At 60.1% G+C, this 25,385-nt stretch overlaps 1 protein-coding gene across 1 annotated transcript; it reads right to left on the bottom strand.

Moving 5' to 3' along the window:
• Positions 1 to 1,287: 1,287 nt before the first annotated feature.
• Positions 1,288 to 23,737, bottom strand: EHD1 (EH domain containing 1). The gene is made up of 5 exons (XM_046014516.1): positions 23,188 to 23,737; positions 19,265 to 19,362; positions 7,146 to 7,558; positions 4,551 to 4,715; positions 1,288 to 4,205 (listed from the first exon to the last, which is right to left on the bottom strand). Exons 1-5 carry the CDS (start codon positions 23,589 to 23,591, stop codon positions 3,681 to 3,683), a joined length of 1,605 nt encoding a protein of 534 aa, XP_045870472.1. The 5' UTR covers positions 23,592 to 23,737; the 3' UTR covers positions 1,288 to 3,680.
• Between the last annotated feature and the right edge of the window lie 1,648 nt (positions 23,738 to 25,385).

Raw genomic sequence — 25,385 nt, 5'->3', positions numbered from 1 at the left:
CCCAGCATTCTGGGATCGAGTCCCACATCAGGCTCCTCGCTCAGCGGTGAGTCTGCTTCTCCCTCTGCCTGCTGCTCCCCCTGCTTGTGCTCTCACACTCTGTCGCTCTTTCCAGCAAATAAATATTTCTTTTTTTTTTTTTTTAAGATTTTATTTATTTGACAGATAGAGATCACAAGTAGGCAGAGAAGCAGGCAGAGAGGAGGAAGCAGGCTCCCTGCTGAGCAGAGAGCCCGATGCCGGGCTCGATCCCAGGACCGCAAGATCGTGACCTGAGCTGAAGGCAGAGGCTTTATCCCACTGAGCCACCCAGATGCCACAATAAAATATTTCTTTAAAAATATTTTAAGAGAACAGAGCTGCAGAGTGCGGCTTAGACAGGGGTGGCACCCATGACTCCCTGAGTGCTGGACTGAGGTGCCCTTCATTCTGGGAGATTTGGGGGCCGGGTGCAAGCAGCCCCCTGTGCCCCAGACTAGGCTCTGAAGGGGGGTCTTTTGCCCAGAATTCTGGTCAGCTGTGGGGTGGGGAAGAGGAAGGGATAGGGGGCTGGCCCTCAGGGGGGTGGCCACACTTGAATCTCAGGCTGGGAGAAGATACCCCACGTCCCCCCAGCTATAAAACACAGACTGGGGGGCACAGGCTCTGAAGCAGCAGGGGCAGACAGCTGCCGAGGGCCTCTCCTCCAAGCCTCAGATGGGCAGCACCCCCGTGCCGTGTGGGCCGTGGCTGGAGGAGGCCAAGCCCGCCAGAGCGCCTCTCACCCACATTCCGTAAGAACTTGGAAGTTGTGTTTTCTTTCTCTAACAGCTCAAACAGCACGCTCTACCTCTCGGGTGACCCCTGGAAATTGAGGGCTGTCCTGGAGTGACCGCAATGGACCTTCAGCATGGGGTTCTCAAACCCGAGTCTTTCACGCAGACTTTGGGAGCACAGAGAGCTTTTTTCTGTTCTTTACTTCTTTTTAAAGATTTTATTTGTCAGACAGAGAACACAAGCAGGGGGAGAGGGCAGGCAGAGGGAGAAGCAGACTTCCCACTGAACAGGGAGCCGGATGCGAGGCTCGATCCCAGGACCCCGGGATTATGACCTGAGCTGAAGGCAGATGCTCAGCCGACTAAGCCCCCCAAGCGCCCCACAAGCGTTTCTTTTCTTTTTTAAAGATTTTATTTATTTATTTGACAGTCAGAGATCACAAGGAGGCAGAGAGGCAGAGAGAGGAGAAAGCAGGCTCCCCGTGGAGCAGAGAGCCTGATGCAGGGCTCAATCCTAGGACCCTGAGATCATGACCTGAGCTGAAGGCAGAGGCTTAACCCACTGAGCCACCCAGATGCCCCGAGCGTTTCCTTTTTTTAAAGGAAACACTTCCGAGAGCTGGTGCTCTGCAGTCGGGCCAGCTGGGTTGGAGTCTCCCAGCTCTCCCGTCTCCGGTTCCCAGCGGTGAAATGGGAAAAAGCGATTTCCTGGGTCTTGGTGGTCAAGGCAAACCTTCCGAGTGGTACTGGGAGGGCTGGCGAGCCCCCGCTAGCTTGGCCACTGGCCATCAGACCGGACGCCTGCCACGTGGGCTGTGGCCCACAGCCTGGCCCTCAGAAGCCATGGGCACCTCTCTGTGATGATTTTTGCCACAGCTTGACCGGTGTCCACCCCAACCACACCTCGAGCGTTCTACCTTCCAGGGCCCGTTAGCTTTAACTGGCCACCGTTCCCTCTGGAACCAGCCCTTCCTAATCGTGTTTTTGTCGCTGGTGTCCCTGCCGGGCCTCAGGGTCTCCAAGCCACCCTGAGGCTAGCATGGTAAACCCTTATCTATGTGATCCCTCCTGGGGCTGAGTGCCCCGTGGCACCCCCAACTGGCCGAGGCTAGGGAGGGGCCCGGGTTGGAGGTGAAACTGGGAAGGCGGCAGAGGGCGGGTACCTTCTCCCCCAGCCCCCCGCGGCCAGCCTGCTTTCAGTCACCAGAAGTTCCGCTTCTTCACCCCATCCTCCCCTTCTCAATAAACTACTCCCGCTCAGCCCGCAGCAGCACAAGGACCAGGGGCCGTCAGCCGCATGGCAGGCCTCACTCTATGCTGCCGAGCTGAGCATCCCGGGGAGGGGACCCCCACCGCACCCAGCAGGCTTGCCCAGCGGCCGCTGCGGGCGCCTCCGCCCTCCTGACGCTCGGCCGGTGTCCCACAAGGGACTGTGCAGGGCAGGCCCCAGGGAGAGACAACTCAGCACCCCAAGCCAGCTTCAGTGCAAGTCAACTTGTTTTTTAATGCGAGGAAGAAAAAAGCCGTCTTCCGTCGCTTTTGCTCGCCATGGGCAGGTGGGGATGAGCCAGGGACCCTCGCGGCGACTCCCCAACCAGGAGGCTGCCTCGGCCCTCGGCGGATACTGCACACACTGGTGGGCCGAGGCCAGCGCAGGTAATTCAGACCCCGCGGGAGCCCGGGGAGCAGCACTGGGGCGCTGGGGCCAGGGGGCGCAGAAGAGGTCTGACGGAGGAGTCCCTGAGACCTGGCCTGGGGCGGGGTGCCTGGTGGGACACGTGCTCCCCTGCCCATGGGTGTGTCTAGCAGGAAGCCAGTGAGTGGAGTGTGTCCTGGGCCTCCCACCCCCGAGGCTGTGCGGGGGAGAGCCCGGCCCCGCCCGGCTGCTCTGCTCACTGCCTCCAGTCCCAACCCTCAGCCCGGAGGGATATGATTCTCAGGGCATCCAAGACATCCGCTGCCCTTCCTTGCTCGAGGGGAGAAGGGAGGAGTGAGTTTCGGTGGGGAATGAGTGGAGGAACAGGAAGGGGCGGGTTGTCCCAGGTCTCTGACGTCTGGACGCGAGGCCCGGGCTGGAGCACCAAGCCGGGCCAGACTCATGGAGGCCACCACCCATCCGAGGTGGGGGCAGAGGGACACCAGAATGTTGCAGGAGAGTGAAGGGGAGAAGCCGGAAACACAAACCCTGGGGTCCCCGACAGGGTGTGCTCCGCACGTCCCACCGCGCCCGGGTGGAGCTGGGCCTAGTTGGGAAGTTGCTGGAAGATTCGGTCAAGTAGGAAAGGTGTCACTTCACAGAACAAAAGTAGCTTGTGTTTTTCTGAGGGACGTTCTCACATCCCTCCGCATTCCCTGGAGCTCATAAAAATGGGAGCTGGGCTTGTTTCTGTGACTTTCAAGCTGGGGGGGTGGTGTGAGAGCGAAGAGCAGGGCCCGCGCATGGGGGCTTCCCGGGAGCGCGAGGTGGAAGGCACCGGACCAGCTTATCCCGGGAGCGCGGGGAGGGGGCAGAGCCGGACAGGGAAGGAGCCGCGGGCTCAGTGAAGCAGCACTCAGCTTAGAAACCAGCGAGAATGCTGGGGTTCCTGTCTACACACGGCCCCGGGGTCCCCACAGCTGCTGGGGGGGGGGGGCGTGTGCTGTACAGCAGAGCCGGAGGCGGGGAGGACAGGGGCTCACGTGCGTGGGGCTGTCAGACGGAGGAGGCAAGAAAGAACGCTGCCTCTAACGTTATATATTAAAAATATCCATAGTTCTTGTGCACAAAATTCCATCATTCACATACAAGTACCACCCGCCTCCCTGCTGGGCCCCGGAACAGCCTGAAAACAAAGATGGTGGTTTTCCTTGCAAGAGCCGAGGAAGCGGCTCAGTCTTTATGGCCCCTCCCCCCCAGGGGGCCGCGCTGGAGGTCACTCAGGGCAGTCACTCGTGCCTCCGCTTGGAGGGCGGGATCAGGTGTGGAGGCAGGTCAGCGGGCAGCTCGTGGCCCTCCAGCTTGACTTTGATGAGGTGGTTGGCCAGGGCAAACTCCTCGTCGTCCAGCAGCCCGTCCTTGTCCACATCGGCCAGCTTCCAGATCTTCCCCAGCACCGTGTTGGGCAGCTTGGACTTGACCATCTCCTTCTTGGCGTTGGCGCCCGTGATCTTGCCGTTGACAGGTGACAGGGTGTAGAAGATCTCGTCGTAGGTGGGCTTGTCCTTGCCCACCACCCACTCCACGTCGTCGATGCCCTCGCCGGCACCCTCGCCGTAGCCGTGCCCGAAGGGCCCGTTCATGGTGCCATCGAAGGCGCCGCCCTTCACGGCCTGGGAGGGCATCAGGGACTCCTCCTGTCGCACCATCACCATGAGCCGGGCGATGTCGTTGGCCAGCATGTCGTCCACCGTGTCCAGCAGCTTGGGCTTCAAGGCCTGGAACTTGCTGAAGTCCTGAGTCTGCAGGAGCTCCTGTGGGGGGCAGGGGAGGGGGGGGGGGAGGCCAGGTTAGGTCCCCGCAGTCGCCAGGCCAGGCCAGAGCTGGGCCCAGGTCACGACCCCACCCTGGCTCGCCCCTCGGCTTTGGCTCTGGAGCTTCTAAGGTCAAAGTGGCAACAGCACCTTCCCTTGAGGGCTGGGGGGGGTGGGGCGAGGGATGAGCCCCAACGGTGCTGGGAGGCGTGGTGCCCTGCCCTTCCCCCCCCACTGCTCAGGGTGAGTCACCACATTCCCCTCTGTGGTGTCACGGCCCGCGGCGGGGTGCTGCCACCGAACTCGGGGGGCCCCTGTGGGGGAGGCCAAGCGGGGTAGCCACACCTGCATCTTTCGGAGGCTCGGGAAGTCCCCGGGGGAGATCTGATGCTCCCGCTCGATCTTCTGGTAGATCTCTCCCAAGTTGTTCACCAGCTCCTTCTTTTTGCTCTCCTTCCCAAACACGTTGGGCATCTCCTTCTTGAGGGAGCTGATGATGTAGGCGTGGACCTGGGAAACAGTTAGGGACACCGTGTCGGGAGGGGCCGGAGATGGGCTGCCCCAGGAGGCTGAGGTCACCAGGGACCGCCCGCAGCCGCGCAGGGCCCATGCCCTCTGCAGCGCAGGGCACACCCCCAGCTCCCCATCCCACAGCAGAGATACGGGGCCTGCTGTCCCGCCATCTGCAAGCACACGCTGGGGGCCGCTGACGTCAAGGTCGCAAAACCCCAATGCAGCCCGAGCTCCGCTCAGTTTATCACCCGGACAGCTCGGAATGAGTAAGTGTTAGGAAAAGCACATAAGGCTTCGCCCAGATGTTCTGAAGTTCCTCTAAGCTCGGTACCTTACTTCCATGCCTGCCAACGAAGGGTGCCACGCCCTTCACTTCCCCTCGGCGGGCTGGTAGCGTTGGCCGCCCTCCAAGGCCACGGGCTCTCCGATCGCACTGCCTTGCCAAGGAACGTCCGGGCGTGAAGGGCTGCAGGCAGCCAGCCTCACCCTCCTGCTCCCAGTCCTGCCAACGCTACCCCCTCAAAGCCCCTCGACAGGCCGGACCCTGTGTGCCCCAGGCTGGGAGCCCCACCGGCTGAGAACGGCCCGAGGGACGCAGGCCCGCCATCGCAGGGCAGCCACCGCTCTGCCCATCACTGGCCCGTGCGGCTTGGCACAAAGAGCCACTCGCTCCAGGAAAAGGAAGCCGTCTGGAGCCCTCAGGTGCGGGACAAGATCGGAAGCCTTGGGGTTTTCCGGGCACGGTGACTCAGGGTGCCCGCAGGCCAGGCGATTACACACCACTTGTCGGTGAATAGAGAGCCCGCCCTTCGTTCTCTCCCTGAAGAAGGCTGCGTGAGGGCACAGGTGGCCCCTCTGGGGGGACGTTGTGGGGGTGCACTGGACAAAGAGGGAGCAGCTGTGCCCTTCTCTGCAGCCTGGAAACGGGAGGCCAGGAGCCAGCAACGCGGGTTTTCTCACGGGTTCCCTTCCCAGAACCAGCTCCCCTCACTGGGGAGCTTCCAGAAGTGAGACATGTGGAAAACTGAGAGTCCCTGGATCCCCCAGAGCAGATCCTGTGACCTCACTGTGCAGACAGATCCCCGGATGGTTCAGCGGTGCGGCGTGGGGCCTGAGAGCTTGTCCTTCTAGTGCATTCCGGTGGGGTCCACGAGCGCTCTGGGTAACCAGCGTGGAGACACGGACTGGTGGTAACTTAACGTTGAGTTTTTTACTCAAGACAGTGAGCGCCAAAATGCCACCTGACTTCAGACCTCACGATGTTGTGGTGTAGCCTGAGCCACCGTGTGGGGCCCGCGGCTGGCGCTCAAAAGCCAGAGCTGCGCACGTGCGGTGCGTTCCCAGAGCCAGGAACCCGGGCCACAGGCCTCCTCCTGGTTCTCGCCGGAGGGGGCCTGCCACTGGAGGAGGCACCCCTCCTCGGTCCTTTACTGGGAAGCCTGGGGTGACTTTCTCACCGGCCACAGGACTGCCTTTGCCAGAGCCCTAACCCCCACAGAACCCCTTCCTACGCCTCCAGAGCCCCAAGGCGGGTGTGAACAGCCCTGCCCTCCACGGTCAAGTCGTCAGAGGAGCGGTGATGCTCGGGGTCCCCGCTGAAGCCGAGCTCGGAGCCCCACGGATCCAGGATCCGCACATGCGCACAGAGGCGGCCGGGCTGCACGCGGGATGTGTTCTGCCCCTCCGTGACCGAAGGGGCTGCTGGCGGCATCCGCCTTCATTCCCAGCCCCAGCCACGCTGGGGTCTCCCTGAAGCCTGTAAACAGGTGTCGAGATTCCAGGCTTTTGGGCAATCCGGATGCCGCCAGCAGGGGCCAGCAGGCCCTGTGCCTCCCGGGGGGGGGGGGGGGGGGGGGGGGGGCGGCGGGATGGCTCATGAGACCGCTGGGGACCAAGGCCACCCAGGGTTCTCCCTCAGCCGACAGGCTCGTCCCCCATCTCTCCACTAGCTCCCTCCTGTCCCGGTGTATGCGTCCGCGCCCACCCACGGCCTCCCAGTGGCCGCCTTCTGTGGCATCCCACGATAGGACAAACAACCGGGCCTGACTTTCCTCCACATGTTCCGCCTTCCTGGTACGACTGGGGCGCGCTGGAAGGGCAGGGACAGTGCGTGTCAGTCCCCACTGTGTCCCCAGCAGCCCGCCCGTGCGGAATGCTCCACAGGCCTGGAAGGGGAAGCCGGTAACACCTGCCCTCGCCTCCTCCCCACTTCCCAGGCTGCCCCAGGCCCAGCGCTCCCCTCCCACTTAACGTCTGCGCGTACCAGGAGGACTCAGCTGAGAAAGGGCCACACCCACCGGTGCAGAGAAGACCCGCTTAGACACCGGGCAACAGTATGGCAGTGGGTTACCCGGGACGGGTTTCAGGCACCCCAAGAGCCATGGCAGCTCAATCCTGGGCCCCCGCCAACAGCATCCCCAAGTCTACCTTGGCCAGTCGCGCCCGCTTGATGAGGTCATTGAGCTTCCGGAGGGCAGCGTTGCGGGGCAGAGACTGGATGTCTTTGAAGAGGTCCTGCTCCTCCGCCTCAAAGAGCTTACGATTGTCAGGGATGAGCAGCGGGTGGGACCAGAAGGAGCCGATGTAGACCCTGACCACCTCGGGAGTGTTGATGATCTTGCCCAGGGACCACATGAGGGCCCCGTAGACCCGCATCAGCTGCTGGGTCTCGATCTGGTCCGCCTTGTTCAGCACCACGCGGATCTTGTCCTCGTGGTTCTTCAGGGCCTTGATGACCTCGGAGAACTCGTCCGAGATGTCCAGCTTGTGGGCATCGAAGAGCAGGATGATGCGGTCCACCCGCTCGGCGAACCACTCCAGCACGGCGGCGAAGTCGTACCCTGCGGGAAGAGCGGGCTGAGCTCGGGGACACCGGGCGCCAGGATGCTCTGAGGCTCTCCTCCCTGACTCGACCTGGGACTGCCCAGCCTGGGCTCATTTAAATCCCCACCGTGTCCGCCCGAGGCCAGCATAGCACCCTGAGTGCAGGGCCCTGGGTCCCCCTATTTCTGTGCCCACCTCGTGTGCCCTCGCCCACAGAGCACCTCGCACGGAGAGGTGCGCCACACATAAATAACACAAAATCCAGGGGCGCCTGGGTGGCTCAGCGCCTTAAGCGTCTGCTGGCGGCTCAGGTCCTGGGATCCAGCCCCACGTCCGGCTCCCTGCTCGGCAGGCAGTCTGCTTCCCCCGCTCCCACTACCCGCCCCCGACACCGTCCCGCTCATCCCCACTCTCGCTCTCTGTCAAATAAATGCATAAAATCTTAGAAGAAAAGTCACAAAGTCTGAGCTCTAAGGCGGCAAGGGCAAGGAGGTGAGCTCACCACGGTATGGCGAGAAGAACAGAGACCCGGGCTGCAGCCTGCCGGCGAGATGCTCTTGTACGACAAGGACAGTATGGAACAGCCGTGACCCCTGCAGCTGCTACTCACGGGGGGCCCGTGTGGCACCCCCTCCTCTAGGAACCTCATTCATTCTCCACTGCAGGGGCTGGCCAACGGCAGCTGGCCCATCACCTGCTCCGTATGTCGGAGTTTCACTGGGATATGGCCACGTTCCTCTGGACCGTCTGTGGCTGCCCCTGTCTACAGCAGCAGAGCTCAGCTGTAGGACGGAGACCACAGGCCTACGGCCCAAACCATTAACTCTAGCCCATCGCTGCCGCCCAGATAAGCCTATGCAATGCTATGCACCATACTCCCCCTGCCCCAGGTCTTAAACGCTTCTCTACAATGAGGTAGCTGGACTACATCAAGTCTAGCTCTCAACTCCAAGTCTCCCACCGCCCAGTGGAAGCCTCCTCGTGGATGTGGCCATCCGCAGCAGAAACTGCTCATCGGAGCTCTCCCTCGAATAACAGAATGGGCCAGTTCTAGCTGACTTCCGGGCCCGCCAGTTTAAGACCGCACGCATCTCCTACTACTGCGCTAAGAGGGCAACTTGACCGCACGCATCTCCTAGCCTCTCCTGCAGCAGAAATGAACAAGGCCTCTAAGACCTTTGTCCTCTTTTCCCTTCCTACAGAATGGAATGCAGATGTGATAGCAGGAGCAGGAGCAACCACCTTGAGTTCGGAGATGAAAGCTGAACGTTCAGGATGGCCTCGGACTGTTACTTTCCACGTAAACTAGCTGATATCTGATTTAAGCCAAAGGATTTTTGGGTCTCTGCAACAGCACTTTAACCTGTACCCTATTTCACAGTCACGTCTCTTCGAGATATTTCCACTTCTTCCACTGCCCCCAGGAGGAGGGAAGGTTCTGTTTCTCATCTTGTATTTTTTCACTTGTAATATTTTATTTCTTTTTTTTTTAAGATTTTATTTATTTATTTGACAGAGAGAGAGAGACAGATCATAGGTAGGCAGGGAGGCAGACAGAGAGAGGAGGAAGCAGGCTCTCCGAGGAGCAGAGAGCCAGATGTGGGGCTCGATCCCAGGACCCTGGGATCATGACCCGAAGGCAGAGGCTTTAACCCACTGAGCCACCCAGGCGTCCCTATTTTATTTTTTTTCTTTGAGAGAGCCAGCGAGCACATGCGCACAAGCCAGAGGGGGAAGCAGACTCCCCGCTGAGCAGGGAGCCCAGCACGGGGCTCCATCCCTGGACCCTGGGATCCTGAACAAAGCTGAAGGCGTATGCTTACCGACTGAGCCACCCAGGCGCCCCTATTTCTCATCTTTTAGGAATAAAGATGAGGAGATGTAGGAAGACCACGTGACAACAGTGGTCTTTGGGAAGCTTGGCTCAAAGCCCCCGAGCTCCCATTTCCTCTCCGGGTGATTCTGGGCGAGCCTCCATGTCCCTGGGCTCCTGGTTCTTCACCCACTCCCCACAGGCCGCGTCCAACACAGGCCGGGCCTCTTAAGCAGCAGCAAATACACCCCAGAGCACAGTCGAGCTCCTGAAAGTAAGCTGGAGAAGCTGCTTCCCTAGAGAAGAGCCTGAGACCCGGGCCAGCTAGGGGCCCACCACCCTTCTGGTCCTGACAGCCTGCCCCAGGCTAGCATTGCCTGCACAACTTGCTCGCCACCCCTCAGCACACTGGGATGTCGCCATGCACCGTGTGGACTACAGATGACAGAAAAGTACCAGGTAGAAGGAGAGAGCAGAGAAAAAGGACAGAGTGACCAATGGTGCCATGAGGAGGGAGGGCAGCCCTCCCCGGCCCCAGGGGAACCTGCTCAGTAGGTCATCATTCAGCTGCTCCGGGTCCTTCCAAGGCTTTCGGACTGAATGCAGGTCCCCAGCTGGGTTCCCCAAAAGACTACTTCTACTGGGGCCAGAACCGGGGCCCCCACTGCCAGGGCTTTAAGATATACAGTTAACAGTGGGGGCGTGCCAAGGGCTGAAGGATAAACATTCTGGCCACCAGGCCCCCCAGGTTCAAGTGAGCTGCAGAGCTGTATGCCTGAAGCCACAGCGTTCCAAGCCTCGCCCCGCACTTAAGCGCTCAGAAAGAACGCAGGCTCTTAACCAAGACAGCCCCGGATTCGACTCCCAGCGCTGGGCGCTGACAGCCACCTGCTGTCCCTCACTCTTGAGTTACGATTTCTCGATCTGCGGAATTCCAGAAACAATTCCTCCTCCTCTGACCGTAGAGTGGATGAGATCAAGTTACACACACACACACACACACACACACACACACGCTCCCAGGCAGGAGCAGCCAAGGGGCCTGGGCCAGCACTACCAGTCAGAACTGAGAGTCACCAAAGACAGACAGACAGACAGACAGACAGACAGACACACACACACACACGCACGCTCCCAGGCAGGAGCAGCCAAGGGGCCTGGGCCAGCACTACCAGTCAGAACTGAGAGTCACCAAAGAGACACACACACACACACACACACACGCACGCACGCACGCACGCACACACACACACACACACACACACACACACACACACACGCTCCCAGGCAGGAGCAGCCAAGGGGCCTGGGCCAGCACTACCAGTCAGAACTGAGAGTCACCAAAGACACACACACACACACACACACACACACACACACACACACACACACACACGCTCGAGGGGCCTGGGCCAGCACTACCAGTCAGAACTGAGAGTCACCAAAGACACACACACACACACACACACACACACACACACACCACACACACACACACTCACTCTCTCTCTCTCTCTCTCTCTCTCTCCCAGGCAGGAGCAGCCAAGGGGCCTGGGCCAGCACTACCAGTCAGAACTGAGAGTCACCAAAGTTCAGCCTGGTCCTGGAGCCAGAGGCCAGCTTTTGTCCTCCGGGTGAGACCGAACCCTCAGGAAAACCTCAAATTCACTGTTTCCATTGACTTAGCACGCAGCCTGGCCACAGCTCCAATGTGCAATCCGTGCCCCCGCCCAGCGTGCCAGGGAGACAGGGCACCCCGATCAGAAGCGGCCCCTCAACCGGCTGGAGTTTCCAAAGGGGGGCGGGGGAGGGGAGGTGGACTGGGGCGGAGGGGGCGGGTGGGGGGCAGTAAGGCCTCTGCGAATCTGAACTTGAGCCCAGGCAGGGCAGCCATTGGCCTACCCGAGGCCCATGCTGAGGGTCGGACACAGCCGGACCACCCGACTGTCCGTGCCCAGAGGGCATGAGAAAGCCTGGACCCAGCCCCCACGGCCGCGGACACCACGCGGTTGGCTCCGAGAGAAGCCCCCCCCCCGGCAGAAACCGCGAAGGGAGGGCCAAGCAGCAGGCGAGGGAAGCGGCCAGGAGCAGCAGGTCAGCGCTGGAAAAGCACTGACTGGGGACTGAATGACGGCTCTCGCTCAGCAAAAACGAGGCCCAACTCCTGCCCTCGCCACCCTGCCTGTCCTCAGACCTCCACATGCTGAACGAGCCCAGATTCGCACGGCTGGGGAGGCAGCGACGCCAGAGGCGAGGTGCTGGAAACAGGGGTTCCCTGATGGGCTGGGCTCCAGGCCAAGTTCATTTTGGCCCAGGAGTCAGGACAGCGCAGAGGGAGCTGAGCTCAGCCCCCGGCCTCCACCCCATGTCCCCCGCTGGTGGGAGCCCAGAAGACTCCAGGAATGACGGAGAGAGGAGGAGGGGGAGCAGCCATCTCTGAATCGTGGCGCCAGAGTCACCACGGGAAGAGCCAAGAACCCCAAGTGCTCCCTCCTGTCCCCTCCCCACAAACCCCGTTATCTGCCAACACCTGAAGCTGGAGCCAACAGGCAAAGTCTCTTTTTTATGTGCAGGTGAATGAAATTTCCTGTTTATTATGAAAAAGGCTCCCACTTTCCGGGCGGGTCACGAAAGTACGTCCACGGGTCACGAAGAGAGTCAGGGCACTTAAGCGCGTGTGACGTCATCACAGCTGTATGACCGCGCACAACCACGTGGCTGCAGCTGCTGCCACGCCCACCCGGCACCCATCTGTCCACCGAACCCTCACTCTGGCCTGATGGATGGTGTCTCCAGGGCCGGACCCGCAGCAGCAGCAGCAGCACCAGCCTCAGTCGAGGCCGGTGCCCCCACCCTAGGCATCGCCCAAGGCGGTGAGCCTCCAGGCTTCGGGACACACGAGGGGTCAGCCTCGGCCCCGGGACACATTTGGCCCCTGAATCCACAGTGTGAGGAAAAGCCGGTGCCTTCTCTGATATGGGGCAAGCCCTCGCACAGAAAGTTCGGGGACTTTGGGGGAAATTTTAAATTAAGCCCCTTTAAAAAAAAAGGGACCAATGCTGCATGATTCCATGCATCCAAAGTCCGCAGACACGGAAAGGAGAGCAGAGGGGGCCAGGGGCTGTGGGGAGGGGGAGACGGAGAACGAGTGGCTAATGGGGATCTGGTTTTTGTCTGGAAGATGGAAAAGTCTGAAAGGCAGACGGTGGGGACCGTACACAACACCACGAACGTACTCAATGCCACCGAACCGTGCACCGAGAAGGGTTATTATCGTAGTCAGTCTCAGCACACAGGCACAGACATGGGGACAAAGAAGAGTCGCTTGTGCGCTCAGGGCAACCGGCTGAGGGCTGGACTCGGCCTCGGGAAGCAAGCACACAGGGCCACGCGGACAGGACGTCCAAACATGCCGCCTGTCTCCGCTCTGTCCTCACCCAGCCTCGTCCGGGCCCGTCAGGCTCCTCACCAGGTCTGCCGTCCTGATAAGTGTCCCGCTCCTCGCCACGGGCACAGAGGTGAAAGAAAGGAAGTCGTGACAGGTCCTCGCCCTCTCCTGGCACCCTCCAAATACAGGTAGTTCCAGCAGCTGGGGGAAAAGCTGCTTCATACAGTCCAAGTTTCTAGAACATCAACAATAGAGGGCTTGTCTGCAAACGACTTTTGTTTCCTGCCATTCAAGCTGCGTGGGCCTTGGTATTTCTTGCCGTGGCTCCCACCACACACGTTTCCGACCGGTGCTGGGCCCGGGAGAGGGGGCGCGGGACAGCAAGGGGACGATGGAGGAGCTGAGAGGCGACCGACGTGGTGGCCGAGGTTCCTCTGGCGGGCGCACGCTTCTGGGAAGGACTTTCCTGGTGTCGCTCAGCAGCGAGGAGAAAGGGGCCTCCCCACTCCTAGGTATTTACCCGAGAAATGAAGAAACTGAACTCCATGGGGCGCCTGGGGGGCTCAGTGGGTTAAAGCCTCTGCCTTCGGCTCAGGTCATGATCCCAGGACCCTGGGATCGAGCCCCACATCGGGCTCTCTGCCCCACAGGGAGCCTGCTTCCTCCTCTCTCTCTCTCTGCCTGCCTCTCTGCCTAGTTGTGATTTCTCTCTGTCAAATAAATACATAAATAAAATCTTAAAAAAAAAAAAAAAAAAAAGAAACTGAACTCCACACTGTACTATGCAAATGTCTGTAGGAGCTTTATTCAAAATGGCCCCAAATTGGAAACCCCAAGGCTCTTCGGCAGGTGAATGGATCAGGCATGAGGGTACATGGGAAGAATGATGGGTCGATGACGAACACCCCCAAGCATGGAAGACTTGTACCGGGCATTCCAGAGAAGGCAAAACCTCAGGGGTAAGTATCAGGTCTGTGGGTTGCTGGGGACCAGAGGGGACTACGAAGGGGAGCAGGGAACTTTCCAGGCTGATGGAAAGACCAGACGCTGATCATGGCGATGGTTACACAAATGCTTCCTTGAGCTGCGTGCCTAACAAGGGCGAAGACCTCAGTAGCTGTGACTGGGAAATGGGCAAAGGGCGGAGAAGGACCGATGGCCTCTGGAATCAGGCGGGCACTTGAATCCTGAGCCCTGTACTCCGCAACCAGCTGCGTGACCCCAGCAGGCCGCGGCCCCTCTCTGAGCTCGTTTCTCCATCCCTGACTCGAGGACGTCCCGTCTCTAATGCGCGGGACTGCTGTGGGCACCGAGGTGGTGCCTGGTGGCCGGTAAGCGCTGGTAAATGTTTGTTCTCATTACGTAAATAGGAACTGTATTTCGGGCTCAAGGAGTGCAGACTCGGAGGGCTGTGTGGGCGACGACCACCTCTCACGCTCAAAGAATGCCCCGTACCACCGAATACAAACGGAACGTTCACAGGCGCCGGGGCCAGCTGCCGGCTCGCAGCCCCCCCGAGCTAGCAGGTGCCGGGCGCCGGCTGGTCCCACTCCTCCGCAGGCGGCGGCCCACGCCCCTCGGCAGAACTGCCGCATTCCCGCCAAAGGCTGGGCCAAAAGCTGTCGGGGGACCAGAGTGGGGGTGGGGCGGGGACGAGAGGGAGGCTTGGAGGAGGCCAGGGGGCCAGGAAGGGAAACTCCGGCTGAGTCAGTGCTTCCCTAGCCTCTGGCCTCCTCCGGGTGTAAGTCAGAGAAAGGTCTTTCTAATCAAAGCCTGGGAATTCCTGGATTTTTTGGACATCTGTTTGTAATTAGCTGACGCTGGCTAAACATGTCACTGAGCATGAGGTTCTAGGGCAAGGGGTCAGCACACGGGCTGCAGGAGCTCCCCAGGGTCCCTGGCTCAAGTACGGAGCTGGGGCCCGAACCTTCCATCCTCATCCGCACTGTGCGCCCAGGGAATCCAAGAGGAGGGCGACGTGTGGCCTAGCCAGAGGCTTGCAGGCCATCTCATGGAGCATTCTACGGGCGGCAGAGAACCCTGACCTGGATGGAGGGCCTTTAGGGGCAGGGCAGCTTGGGAGGCAGTCACAAGGGTCTGCGGGGGGGGGGGCTGCCCACAGTGCGGGGGCCCCCTCAGAGTCAGAGGACTTCGGGTCTGCACCTGGAAGGCCCTACCTGCCTACTGGGGCGGTTTCCAGGCTTGGAGGGAGCCTGGGAACCAGGCACAGTCAGCAGGAGGGTCAGTAAGAAGCCAGCCCTGGCCCGGGGTCCTACACCCATCCACAGAGGGTCTGGGACGGGCAGGTGACCCTGGCTAGAGGCAGAGAACGGGGAAAAGGAAGAAGACACCAGCACGGTTGTTCCAAGTCCTGGGCCTCGGGTCCATTTGTGAACTCAGAGTCTGACTTCAGGCTGGGAGAGAACTGTCAGGAGAGCTCAGAAGCCCCGCAATGTCACCACCCAGCAGGGTCAAAGACATGCCCGATCTGGGCTCTCAGTGCTCCTGTGGGCCCGGCTGGAGCGTGCCCTCTCCGTAACGGGGTGGCGGGTGGCTGGGCGGCTGGGTGACGGAGCACTGCTTCTGCTGGGTCCGCAGACACACCCCTGCCCGTGCAGCCTGGTGCGAACGACGGAACCTTCCCAAGCCTCAGCCTCCTCGTCTGGAAGGCAGCAGGGCTTCCCACGTGTAGCTGTGTGACAGCTAAGGGGCGCCGGCTCCTGAGGCATTGGTGCAGACAGCATGCAGAACGGCGGGCCCAAGGCCGGCCGGGTGTCAGCCTCCAAACCCAAGGAATGCTTCCGTGAGGACACAACTCGCGTGGGGGAAATCAAGGCACAAAAGTGACGATGGCCAGCTCACAGCCACGTGGTGATGATGGCAGGGAGTGCCCTGGCCAGGCCCCTGACCCCCAGGCTCGGGCCTCCGCCTGAGTGTGCCTGCCCCCCACAACCCCGGGACCCGCTGTGGGCAATCCCTGCTCCGGCTCATGACTGTGCAGGCACAGGCGGTAGCCTGGGAGTGAACAGCGCCCGCCCCACCAGGCCCCGGATGCCCTTTGGAATGCCCTTTATCAGTCACATGGCACTCAAGAACGAATGCTGTCCCCACAAATCACCTTTCTCTGCTGACACGGGAGAATGTTTTATCTTTAAAGGCACTCGATTATGTGCACCTGGGTGGCTCAGTTAGTTAAACGACTGCCTTCAGCTCAGGTCATGAGCCTGGAGTCTGGGTATCCTTGATCCTGGAGTCCCTGCTTGGCAGGGAGTCTGCTTCTCCCTCTGACCCTCTCTCTTCTCATTCGTGCTCTCTCTCTCAAATAAATAAATAAAATCTTTTAAAAAAAAAAAAGTCCCTCCAATTAGCGCACCAGGGAAGTGCAGCCTGAGACCCCCACGGAGACTCCTTCTTCCTGGAGTAATTCTCGGGGGTCTCCTGCAGAGCCTGGCCTATATCCTGACTGCTCTGGGCCTACACAGCCCCTGCGTTATCTTTCCAGAAGGTATTTCCTGCACACATTAGGGACCACGGGGAAAAGGGGGAAGAAGCCAGGAGGGGCCTGGCAGATAGGGTGGGAAATGGACATAAATGTAATTAACAACTCTAATGCAAAAAAACCTTCTGTTTCCAGGGAACAAGATCGGCAGACCACAGAAACACACTGCCTGCCCAGGACCCGTGTTTTCTGCTGGTCCTATCTTGTTGAGAGGGAAACACCTGCTTTCCATGCTGTCAGCAAAGGGAGCAGACAGGCGAGCTGGCCGGCCGCAGAGCCTGGAACGCACTGCCCTCCTCTGACTTCCTCTGCTGGACAGGGCAACACGGGACCTTTGCAAAGACTGGTGGGTGGGGCCTCCAAGCGGACGGCCACTCCCTTCCCTGTCCAGCTAGCGGCCACCTCCCTCGAAGACCACAGCCAGCACGGCGGAGAGGTAATGCGCGATGGTCTCTCTCGGGCTGATAAAAAACTCACACCAAACATACTGCACAGCAAATCCCAACTTAGTAACTTTTAGTAAAATAAACCAAGACACCTTGGGTCCTGGAGGGAAAGAAGCCGTCTAGTAAAATCAGCTTGATCTCGCTATTTCGCAGAAGGAAGCCCTCCCCCAATTAGATTAAACCCCACTCCACCTTCCTGCCCACCATGGGGTGGGGGAGCAGCTGCCCCAGGACAGAGAGGGGCCACGTCTCACACCTGGAGAGGGGCACAGGCAAGCAGGGGAGAGCCCTGGCGTCACCTGCTGGCCTCCTCTGCCGAGAATCTGCCACCTGCACGGAAAACTTGAGGGTGGGGACTGCCCTGCATACCGCATGTCCCCCCAGACACCTCCCCCATCACATGCACCCTATGTCCACTGATCCACCCCCCGACAGCCCAGGGAGGCGCCGCAGTGGTGCCCATCCCAGAGAGAGAAGATCTGGACACGGCTGCCCACCGTTTGCCAACCAGGAAAGGAGGCCAGGGGCAGGGGGAGCATCCCAGCAGAGAGGGCCGGGGTGCCCAAAGCAGCAAGACCTACACTCCCAAACCATCAGCCGGCTAGGCTCCCCGGACACAGGCTGACATGTCAAAGACACACCCCCCAGCAGGGGCATGGTGGGCGTACACAAGAACCCTGTGCCCTTTCCTGCAAATGCCTTAACTCCCAGCTCTGAAGGTCACAGTGAACGCAGCCTGAGATGGTAAGCCTCTTTTTGTGAGCTACGGTCCCTATCCCGGCCCCTATCAGAAGACCTGTACGCATCGACTGACCCCTGGGCAGGGAGCGATGTGCGCAGCCCAGGGGCGGCTTAGTTCTCTACCCCATGGCCCCAGTTACAAGCAGCCCCTCTGCCTACTCTTCCAGATCATTCTGAAGATACCACTACGGGGCCTCCAATGAGGTCCCTCTAGGATAACTCAGGCTGGAAGTAAACAGAGGATAAATCCCCCCTTGTGGGTCTTTCTCTTTAATGCTTACCAGGCATTTTCTTAAAACCAGCTTGGAACAAGAGCAGTAAGAAAGGAAAAACAGACTTGCCCTTTTATTTTTAAAGGTTTGTTTTTAAATATTTTACTTATTTATTTGAGAGCACGAGCCCGAGGACACAAAGGTGGGGGAGGGCAGACGGAGGAGCAGACTCCCCGCTGAGCAGGGAGCCTGAAACAGGACTCAATCCTGGGATGCGGGCGATCCTGACCTGAGCCAAAGGCGGACACTTAACTGACTGAGCCACCCAGGCGCCCCATATTATTTATTTAAGTAATCTCTACACCCAACTTAGGTCTCGAACTCACAACCCTGAGATCAAGAGTACCCCTCCAAATGAGCCAGCCGGAGCCCCTAGCCCTCGCCTTTTAAGAAGGGGTCCCAAAGCTGCTCCCTTGAACTCCCAGGACTGTCTTTACCACTGGGGTGCAGAAGCTAAGAGCTTAAACCAGACTGAGAGACAGAGCAGTTTCATGGAGCTCTGAGGTAAGCCCTTACTGGCAGGGGCCCACAGCCTGCATTAAAAAAAAAAGAGAAGCAAGGCTTCTCAGCACCAAAAACAGGGCCCCCACCCCCTGGGAGCCACAGCAGACATAAACATCCCCCAAACACCAGGTTGCTGGCTTCCAAATGCAAAGCTCGCCAAAGCTGGGCAGCTCAGAGGGGAAGGGCCACGGGAAAGATTTGCAAGTAAATGATACACAAATCGGGTGCTTCTCCCCCACCCCTGGTCTGAGCCTGATCTTCTTTCCTTTCCCCATCTGCAGCTGTGGGCTCTGCTCCTGGCCTGCCCTCCTGCTCCTGCCAGAAAGCATTCAGGCCCCAAGGCTCCCCGCCCCTCCACAAAAAGGAGCAGCGGCAGAAACATAACCCAGCTCAGGCTCATCCTGAACCCGATCTTCAGGACAGCCTGGCAAAGTCGAGACGGGAGCCAGCACAAGCGGGGGCCAGGTGCACCAGCACTCGGCCCAAAAACCTTCCAGCGTGCACAGTCCCCGGGGAGGCTGCTGACTGCCAACCCCGGAGCAAACTAAACCCCTTTCCACGGGCCCCCAAACGTTTAACAAACCCCTGCAGCTTCTCCTGCCGGCCGGCCTGCTGGAGTCAAGTGCTCGCTCACAGACTTGCTGGGCTTGCCAGGAATTCAGACGGCTTAGCCTTTACACCCCAACGAAGGTGAGGGAGCCGCAGGGGAGCAGCGATGCTGGCTGGGGGGCCTGGAGCCCGGACACAGAGTGACGTCCCGTGACCTCACAGCCAGCCCGAGGTGCCATCTCGCCAGCCTGCCCATCTCCCAGCATGCCCCGGGGGCTGGAGAGCACGGGAGCCAAGCAAGATTGGTTGTGCCTGCCCCCGGGACAGCTCTCTGTAACCTCGGAACAGGGAGCCAAGGGAGAGAGCAACTCCTGCCCCCTCAGGGCTCAGCACGCCCAGCCGCTGTCAGGCGGGTTCTCACTTGGGCCGGGAGGGACCTCAGGGGCAGCATCCGGTCCGCGTCCCAGACCGCAGATGGAAGGTACCCTGGGCTGTGTCAGAGTCTGTTTACCTCTGCTGATGCGCTGCTTCTCTCCAGACAGGATGCCGGGAGTGTCGATGATGCTGATGCTGTCCAGGACCGGGTTGGGCAGCTGGGCACACATGAACCTGCAGGGGAGCCAGAGCCAGAGGGGACACGTCAAGACTCAGCTCTCGCGGCTCTGAAAGTGACAGGGGCTGTCGGTGCGCCCTCCTCTCCACCTCTGCCTTCTTTTCCTGAGCCAAGGAGTTTAAAGGAGTTTCTAGTGTTTCCAGGGTGGCCGCTAAACCCTGTGTAGTCTTTTTTTAAAAAAGATTTTATTTTAGAGAGTGCAAGTGAGAGTGCATGAGCGGGGGCGGGGGGGGGGGGAGCAGAGGGAGAGGGAGAGAGAGAATCAGACTTCCCGCTGTGCGGGGAGCCCCATGCAGGGCCTGATCCCAAGACCCTGAGATCATGACCCTGAGCTTAACTGACTGAGCCATCCAGGCGCCCCTGAACTCCGCAGTGTCTTAACTGAGAACCCAACCAGCAGCTCAATCTGGCCTGCCTCAGCATTTCCCTCACATTAGCTTTTCCCCCAGGGTTCAAGAGTTCAGCTTTCAAGTTGCTGATGTGTTAGAGCAAACTGCACGAGCCTAAGTCACCGTTCCACTCCAGAAGGGAAACATAAAGGTGACAGTGGGAGTTGGTAAATTTCCTCACACCCCGAAGGTGGGGAGAGGCTTCCCTACTGCTGCTGGGACCAGCCCACCCCTTCCACCCAGCTGCTTGGATGAAGGGATAGCAGGGGGTGGCCAGTAAAAGCTGGGGGATGCGTGGGCTGGTTGGCGGGACAGGGAGTCTGGACCGGGAGTCTGGATCCCACTCTCTGAAAGCCGGAGCAGGCCGGAGGAGGGACAAATTTAAGCCACAGAGAGGTTGGCGACTCCTGGGCCAGGGCTTAACCGTGTGTGCCCAAGTTCCCACTAAGCGTAGAACAGCCCAGAACAGCAAGGGGCTGTCCCAACTGATAGCAGAGATTCTTTACTGGCCACAGAAAAAGCTCCTTTAAAAACCTCTGAAAAAGACATTGTGAGCAAAGAAAATACTGACCCTTTGTCTGTAGGATGCAGGCTTAAAGCTGCCTTTCCAACTGTGGGGAGGAATCCGAGCTGATAAGGTTCTCGGTTTCACCCTCCCCCCCCCCACCCCCAAGTGACCAGTGGCCAGGCCTGGGGCAGACAGCCAGGGAGAAGGGTAGGTGTCCGCAGGCACAGCAGGGCAGAACCAGCTGACCCTCAGACCTTGGACCCAGTGATTTCCCACCCCCCCCCCCCCAGCAGCAGCGCACGCCCTGATTGTCGGTGCGCCAGCCCTGGGGCTCCTGCTCGGGAAGGGTCAAGGAGAGAAGCCCCAATTAAAAGAACCTAAAGTAGAACTGGCTGGAGTAGTGACAATACACAGCACCGCCTTGTAAAGGAGACCTGTGAGTAAGGGAATGGGCAAGACCCGGAAGTGAGATGCCCCGCGGAGCCCCAGGAGCCTGGCGGGAAACAAGAAAGGGAGCAAGCAGTACAGACACAGCGGCCTCATCCCCCACCGGCAAGGACACCACCGGCTGCATCTCGCCCCACAAGTGGCTGGTGGCAGCCGCACAGTGAGTTTTCAGAGGCTGCTCTTAGGACACCTTGCCTGCAGCCTGCCTTGGTCTGCTCCGTTGGATTTTAGTCTTAGAGCAGACACTTAACGGTGAAAAGGGCGGAAAGTCAAGTTCATGACTCAATAGGTCTCTTTAAGCTGCTGGGAGAGGCTGTGTCAGCCAGAGAAGAGCCCCCTTTGTATGCCCTGGCTGGCACTCCGTGCACTCCACAGGCTGACACAGCTTGGGGCCTCTGCTCCAGGGCAAACCCGCGCCCCACCCCCTCCCCACCCCTAGACTGATAAGGCCACTTAGTGATCAAGAACCCTCTGGAGATGAAGTGGCAAGAGGGAAATAAGGGGCGCCTGGCTGGCTCCGTCAGCAGAGCCTGAGACTCGATCGCAGGGGCAGGGGTTCAACCCCATTATTAGGTGTGGAGCCTACTTTTAAAAAAAAAAAAAAAAAAGGAAATCAAAGTGTGGTTCTTGAATCCTGAGGCACTCATCAGAGTGTCTGTCCTGGACTCAGCAGCCCTGACCTGTGCTTTTTGTCCCAGGCAGAAGCAGCAGTAGGCGGTGACTGGACTGGACACATGAAGGCCAGTCAGCCAGTCGGCCCTACAGTAAGCTGCCCTGGCGAGCTCAGCAAATCAGCAAAAGCCCTCTGAGCGGACACCGAGATGGGGGCGGGGGTGCGCCCAGATGAGTCTACGATCCCGTCTGACCGAAACTTTAGGTCTCCAACTTCAGAAACACGTCGCATACTCCGTTTCTCCTTTCAAAAGCTGTCTGCTCTCACAATCAGAAGTGGAGGCCCAAGGACAGAAGGTGCACCACCCCTCCTTCTAGCTTCCCATAGTTGTGTGTGAAAGTCAAGACCTAGTAATGCTTGGAATTCCCAGCACAGCAGCCAAACTACGCACAACGCCGTCTGGTGCCCACCAGCTAACAGTCCGGGCCAATCGCGGGTCCACCGGCACAGTAATTCTGGGACACAGGGATTCTCCGGAGGAAGGTTCAAGGTGAAGAGGGCCTCCGGCCGAGACACACAAATGCCATCAGCCATAAAACAGGAGGCTGGGCTTAAATGCCCGAAAGGGGCAAAACAACATAATACCAGTCTGCCTGTCTTCTCAAAGTCAGCTCTGTGCAGAGAGGTAGGCTGGCCACTGGCCTGGATCGGGAGCAAGCTGGTTCACCCTGTGCGGCTGGACCGTGTCTAGAAAGGAATGTGATCACACAGGGTGGAGACCTGGAAGGCAAGAGTCAAGGATTCTTTCCTAGGCTCTTCCCTGACACACACTTTGAAAGGCATGTGCAATCACTCCTTGAATGGGGGGTGGCAGGAAAGGCAGATCTGCGAAGTCCTTTGGTATGTCCCTGGGGGTAGGGGTGGGGACCGGGGATGTTAGAACCACTGACAAGCGCCTTTGAGTTCTTTAGAGAAGAGTGTACTTGGCTGTTGCATGCCGCAGAAACATCAATGTATTTCCTTCCCAGCAGCATGAGGGTTAGGCTCTTGGAGGATGACCTGCATCATGAAGCAAGATTTCCCCCGTCTAACTGGGGAAACTGAGGCCCAAACAGGTTAAGGTACCTCCTAGTGAGGGAGTCAGGGCCAGGATCTCATTCCCGGGCTCCCAGTGCTATAGACAGGCTGCTTCCTGAAACCCCTAAGAGAGCACAGGCCCTATGGAGCTGCCCCAGAGGGGGAGTGTTCACACTCCAGCTGTCTGCTACCTCGTGGGCGGCCCCCAAACTCAGCAGGCCACAGCAGATCCTCCTTGTCCCTCCCACACAAAACCAGCGGTCCCCAGGGAAGCACAGCACAGCAAAGCAGCAAAGGGAATGACTAAAAGTTACACATATTTTTCCAGGACACTTAGGCAGCAGCCACTTGAAGGAAGGGAGGAGGACAGGGACTGGTTTGAAGGAATTCGGTGCATCCAGCCTGGGACTAACTACACTGGGAGGAGGTGGAGACAAGAATCTCTCACCTTCCCAACTCTGACCCCGGTCCTGAGGAAAGTGGGGCCGGGATCTGCGGGGCGGGGCGGGAGTTAAACTGATAACCTGGAAAATTCTGGGATGACCGAAGCGGGGGAGGGGACGGCGATACCCACCGCCAGACCTCCAGGTGGGTTTCTGGAGCGAAGCGGCAGGGGCCCCTGTCCCAGGGAGCGGTCGCAGAGGGGCTCGCTGGGGCCTCGGAGACAAAGGACGATGGGGTGGGGGCGGGCCACGACCATAGTACGGCCGGGACCCGAGTGCGGGGCCTCCCCCCCCCCCCGGGGGTCCCCCACCGCCGCCCTCTGCCCCGCGCCAGGGGCGAGTACCTGTTGAGGAAGGCGTTGCCGAAGGCGTTGAGCTTGCGGAAGGGACGCCGCGGGTCGACAACCAGCGCGTTGCCCGGCACCACGCCCTCGGTGGGGCCATGCATGACCGCGATAAAGGAGTCGGTGGTGGGCTCGGGCCCGATGCGCATTCCCGGGAAGTCCTGCTCGATCAGGTGCCGGATGAAGGTGGTCTTGCCCGTGCTGTACTGGCCCACGAGGAGCACCATGGGCTTGTTGTCGAAGTCAGCGTCCTCCAGCGCGGGCGAGTGGAAGTCGTGGAAGCGGTAGTGCTCCTCCAGGGGCAGCAGCTTCTGCGCGTACAGCTGCCGCAGCCCCTCAGCCACCGTCTGGAAGAGCTCCGGCTCCTTCTTGCGGCGGGCATCTTTGCTGACCCAGCTAAACATGCTGGCGGGGACGGGGCTGGCTGCTGCGGGGCAGAGCGGCGGCTGAGAGCGGGGCGAGGGCGCGGAGCCGAGGCGGGGCCCGGCCGGCCGGCGGAGGGGCGGCGGGGCAGGGGGCGGGGAGCGGCCCGCACTGCGCAGGCGCACGGCAAGGCCCGCGGAACGCCCTCGGCGGAGTGGAGCGCGCGCCTCGCCGAGCCGCCTTTATAGGGCCGGGCCCCGTGTTCGGGCGCGCGCGCCGCCGCCGCCGCCGCCGCCGCCGCAGCAGCGCGGAGCCGCGGGGAAAAGGGCAAGGGAGGAAGGAGCCCCGCCCGCGAACTGCGCGCCACGTCCTCCCCTCCCCCGCCTCCCATTGGCCGATTCCAAATATCGCGAGCGCCGCTCGCTCTGCTCCCCGCCCCTGGCCCGGCTGCCGTGGCAACCGCACCTGTTTTCGCCCCTCCCTCGGTGGGGCCGCGCGCGCGAGTGCTGCGGTTGGGACGGCGGGACGCGAGAGTCGGGCGCGAAGAGGTCCCGGAGCCTCTGGGCCTTCGAACGTCCGCGAGACGCTCAGTTAGACACCCGGCTCGCCGGCTGCGCGGCCCACCCGCCGTTCCCCCACGAACGGTCCTCCCTCCCCCGCTGGCTCGGAATCCCCGGAAGTATCGGCGGACCCCCGGGGGGAGGGGGGCTCGCGCCTCCCATCCGAGCCGCCCTTCCCCGCCGCCTCCCCCCTATCCACCCCTGCTTCCCTGGTACTACTTCGCACCCTTCCCGATCTGCTTTGGGAGAGGGAGTAGGACATCCAGGGCCGGCTGGCGACGGGGGAAAGAAGAATGGGGAAGGTCCGACCGGCAGCAAGACGCCTGAGCTCCCCGCAGGCCGGTGGCGCTGGGGCTTGGAAGAGGGCCGCGGCAGCGGAGGACACAAAGGACATAGGACATGTGGGGGAGACGAGATGGCCTCTCTGAAGAGGCTGCCTCTGCGGGAGGAGGGGTGGGGGTACAAAGGAAGTTGAGGCGCTCTGGCCCGAGTTTAGAGGAAGTGAAATCGGAAATTCCCTATGTGGGGAGGAGGGGAAATGTGGGGCAACAATGAAATCTTGTGGGAAACTTAGGGGAAATTAAACCCAAATACTTCTGCTTTCCTCTCAGGGTCACCAGCAGTTACCCTCTTTTACCTGTGACCCGTGGCCCGCTCCCCCCTTACCAGTTCCTGGCTGTTCCATGACGCTCATTCCCCCGCCATCATTCCTGGCCACACATCGGCCCCCTTGGCTGGCCAGGCTGGTGAGAATCTTCAGCGGGTGATGTCAGAACTTTGGGGATTGTGATTGTTGGGTAACGGGTATCCGGACACCGAAGGGGGGGGTGGCACAGTGGGGGGTAGGGGGGACTCCTAGGTAGATCTGAAAAAACATGCAAGAGCTTGAAGACCTCATGTCCGACCTTCTGGCTTCGGGGGCGGGGGGGGGGGGGGGGTGGGGGGGGAATGGAGGCAGGAACTCAAATCTCAGAATGAGCAGAGTTTGGTTTTTTTTTTTTAATATTTTATGTATTTGACAGAGAGAAATCACAACTAGGCAGAGAGGTAGGCAGAGAGAGAGGAGGAAGCAGGCTCCCCCCCGGAGCAGAGATGGGGCTCGATCCCAGGACCCTGAGATCCTGATCCGAGCTGAAGGCAGAGGCTTAACCCACTGAGCCACCCAGGCGCCCCATGAGCAGAGTTCTTAAGCGGGCTGGGTCGAGTGGGAGCCAGAGAGGAGAGTGGAGGGGAGGGAAGGCCTCAGTGTCTTCTGAAGAAAGAAAATGTTCCCTC

The sequence above is a fragment of the Meles meles genome, chromosome 8, assembly GCF_922984935.1.
Source record: "Meles meles chromosome 8, mMelMel3.1 paternal haplotype, whole genome shotgun sequence".
Classification (NCBI taxonomy): domain Eukaryota; kingdom Metazoa; phylum Chordata; class Mammalia; order Carnivora; family Mustelidae; genus Meles; species Meles meles.
Note: the sequence above shows the minus strand (reverse complement) of the source record. Positions and strands in the feature narration are given on the sequence as shown.

Bases quoted from the DNA above. Each gene is read 5' to 3' on its own strand.
- EHD1 (XM_046014516.1), bottom strand. From the start codon at position 23,591: ATGTTTAGCTGGGTCAGCAAAGATGCCCGCCGCAAGAAGGAGCCGGAG. The intron at 19,363-23,187 runs GTACTCGCCCCT...GCTCCCCTGCAG, and splicing joins GGCAACGCCTTCCTCAACAG to GTTCATGTGTGCCCAGCTGC. The intron at 7,559-19,264 runs GTAAACAGACTC...CTCTTCCCGCAG, and splicing joins GAAGCAGCGCATCAGCAGAG to GGTACGACTTCGCCGCCGTG.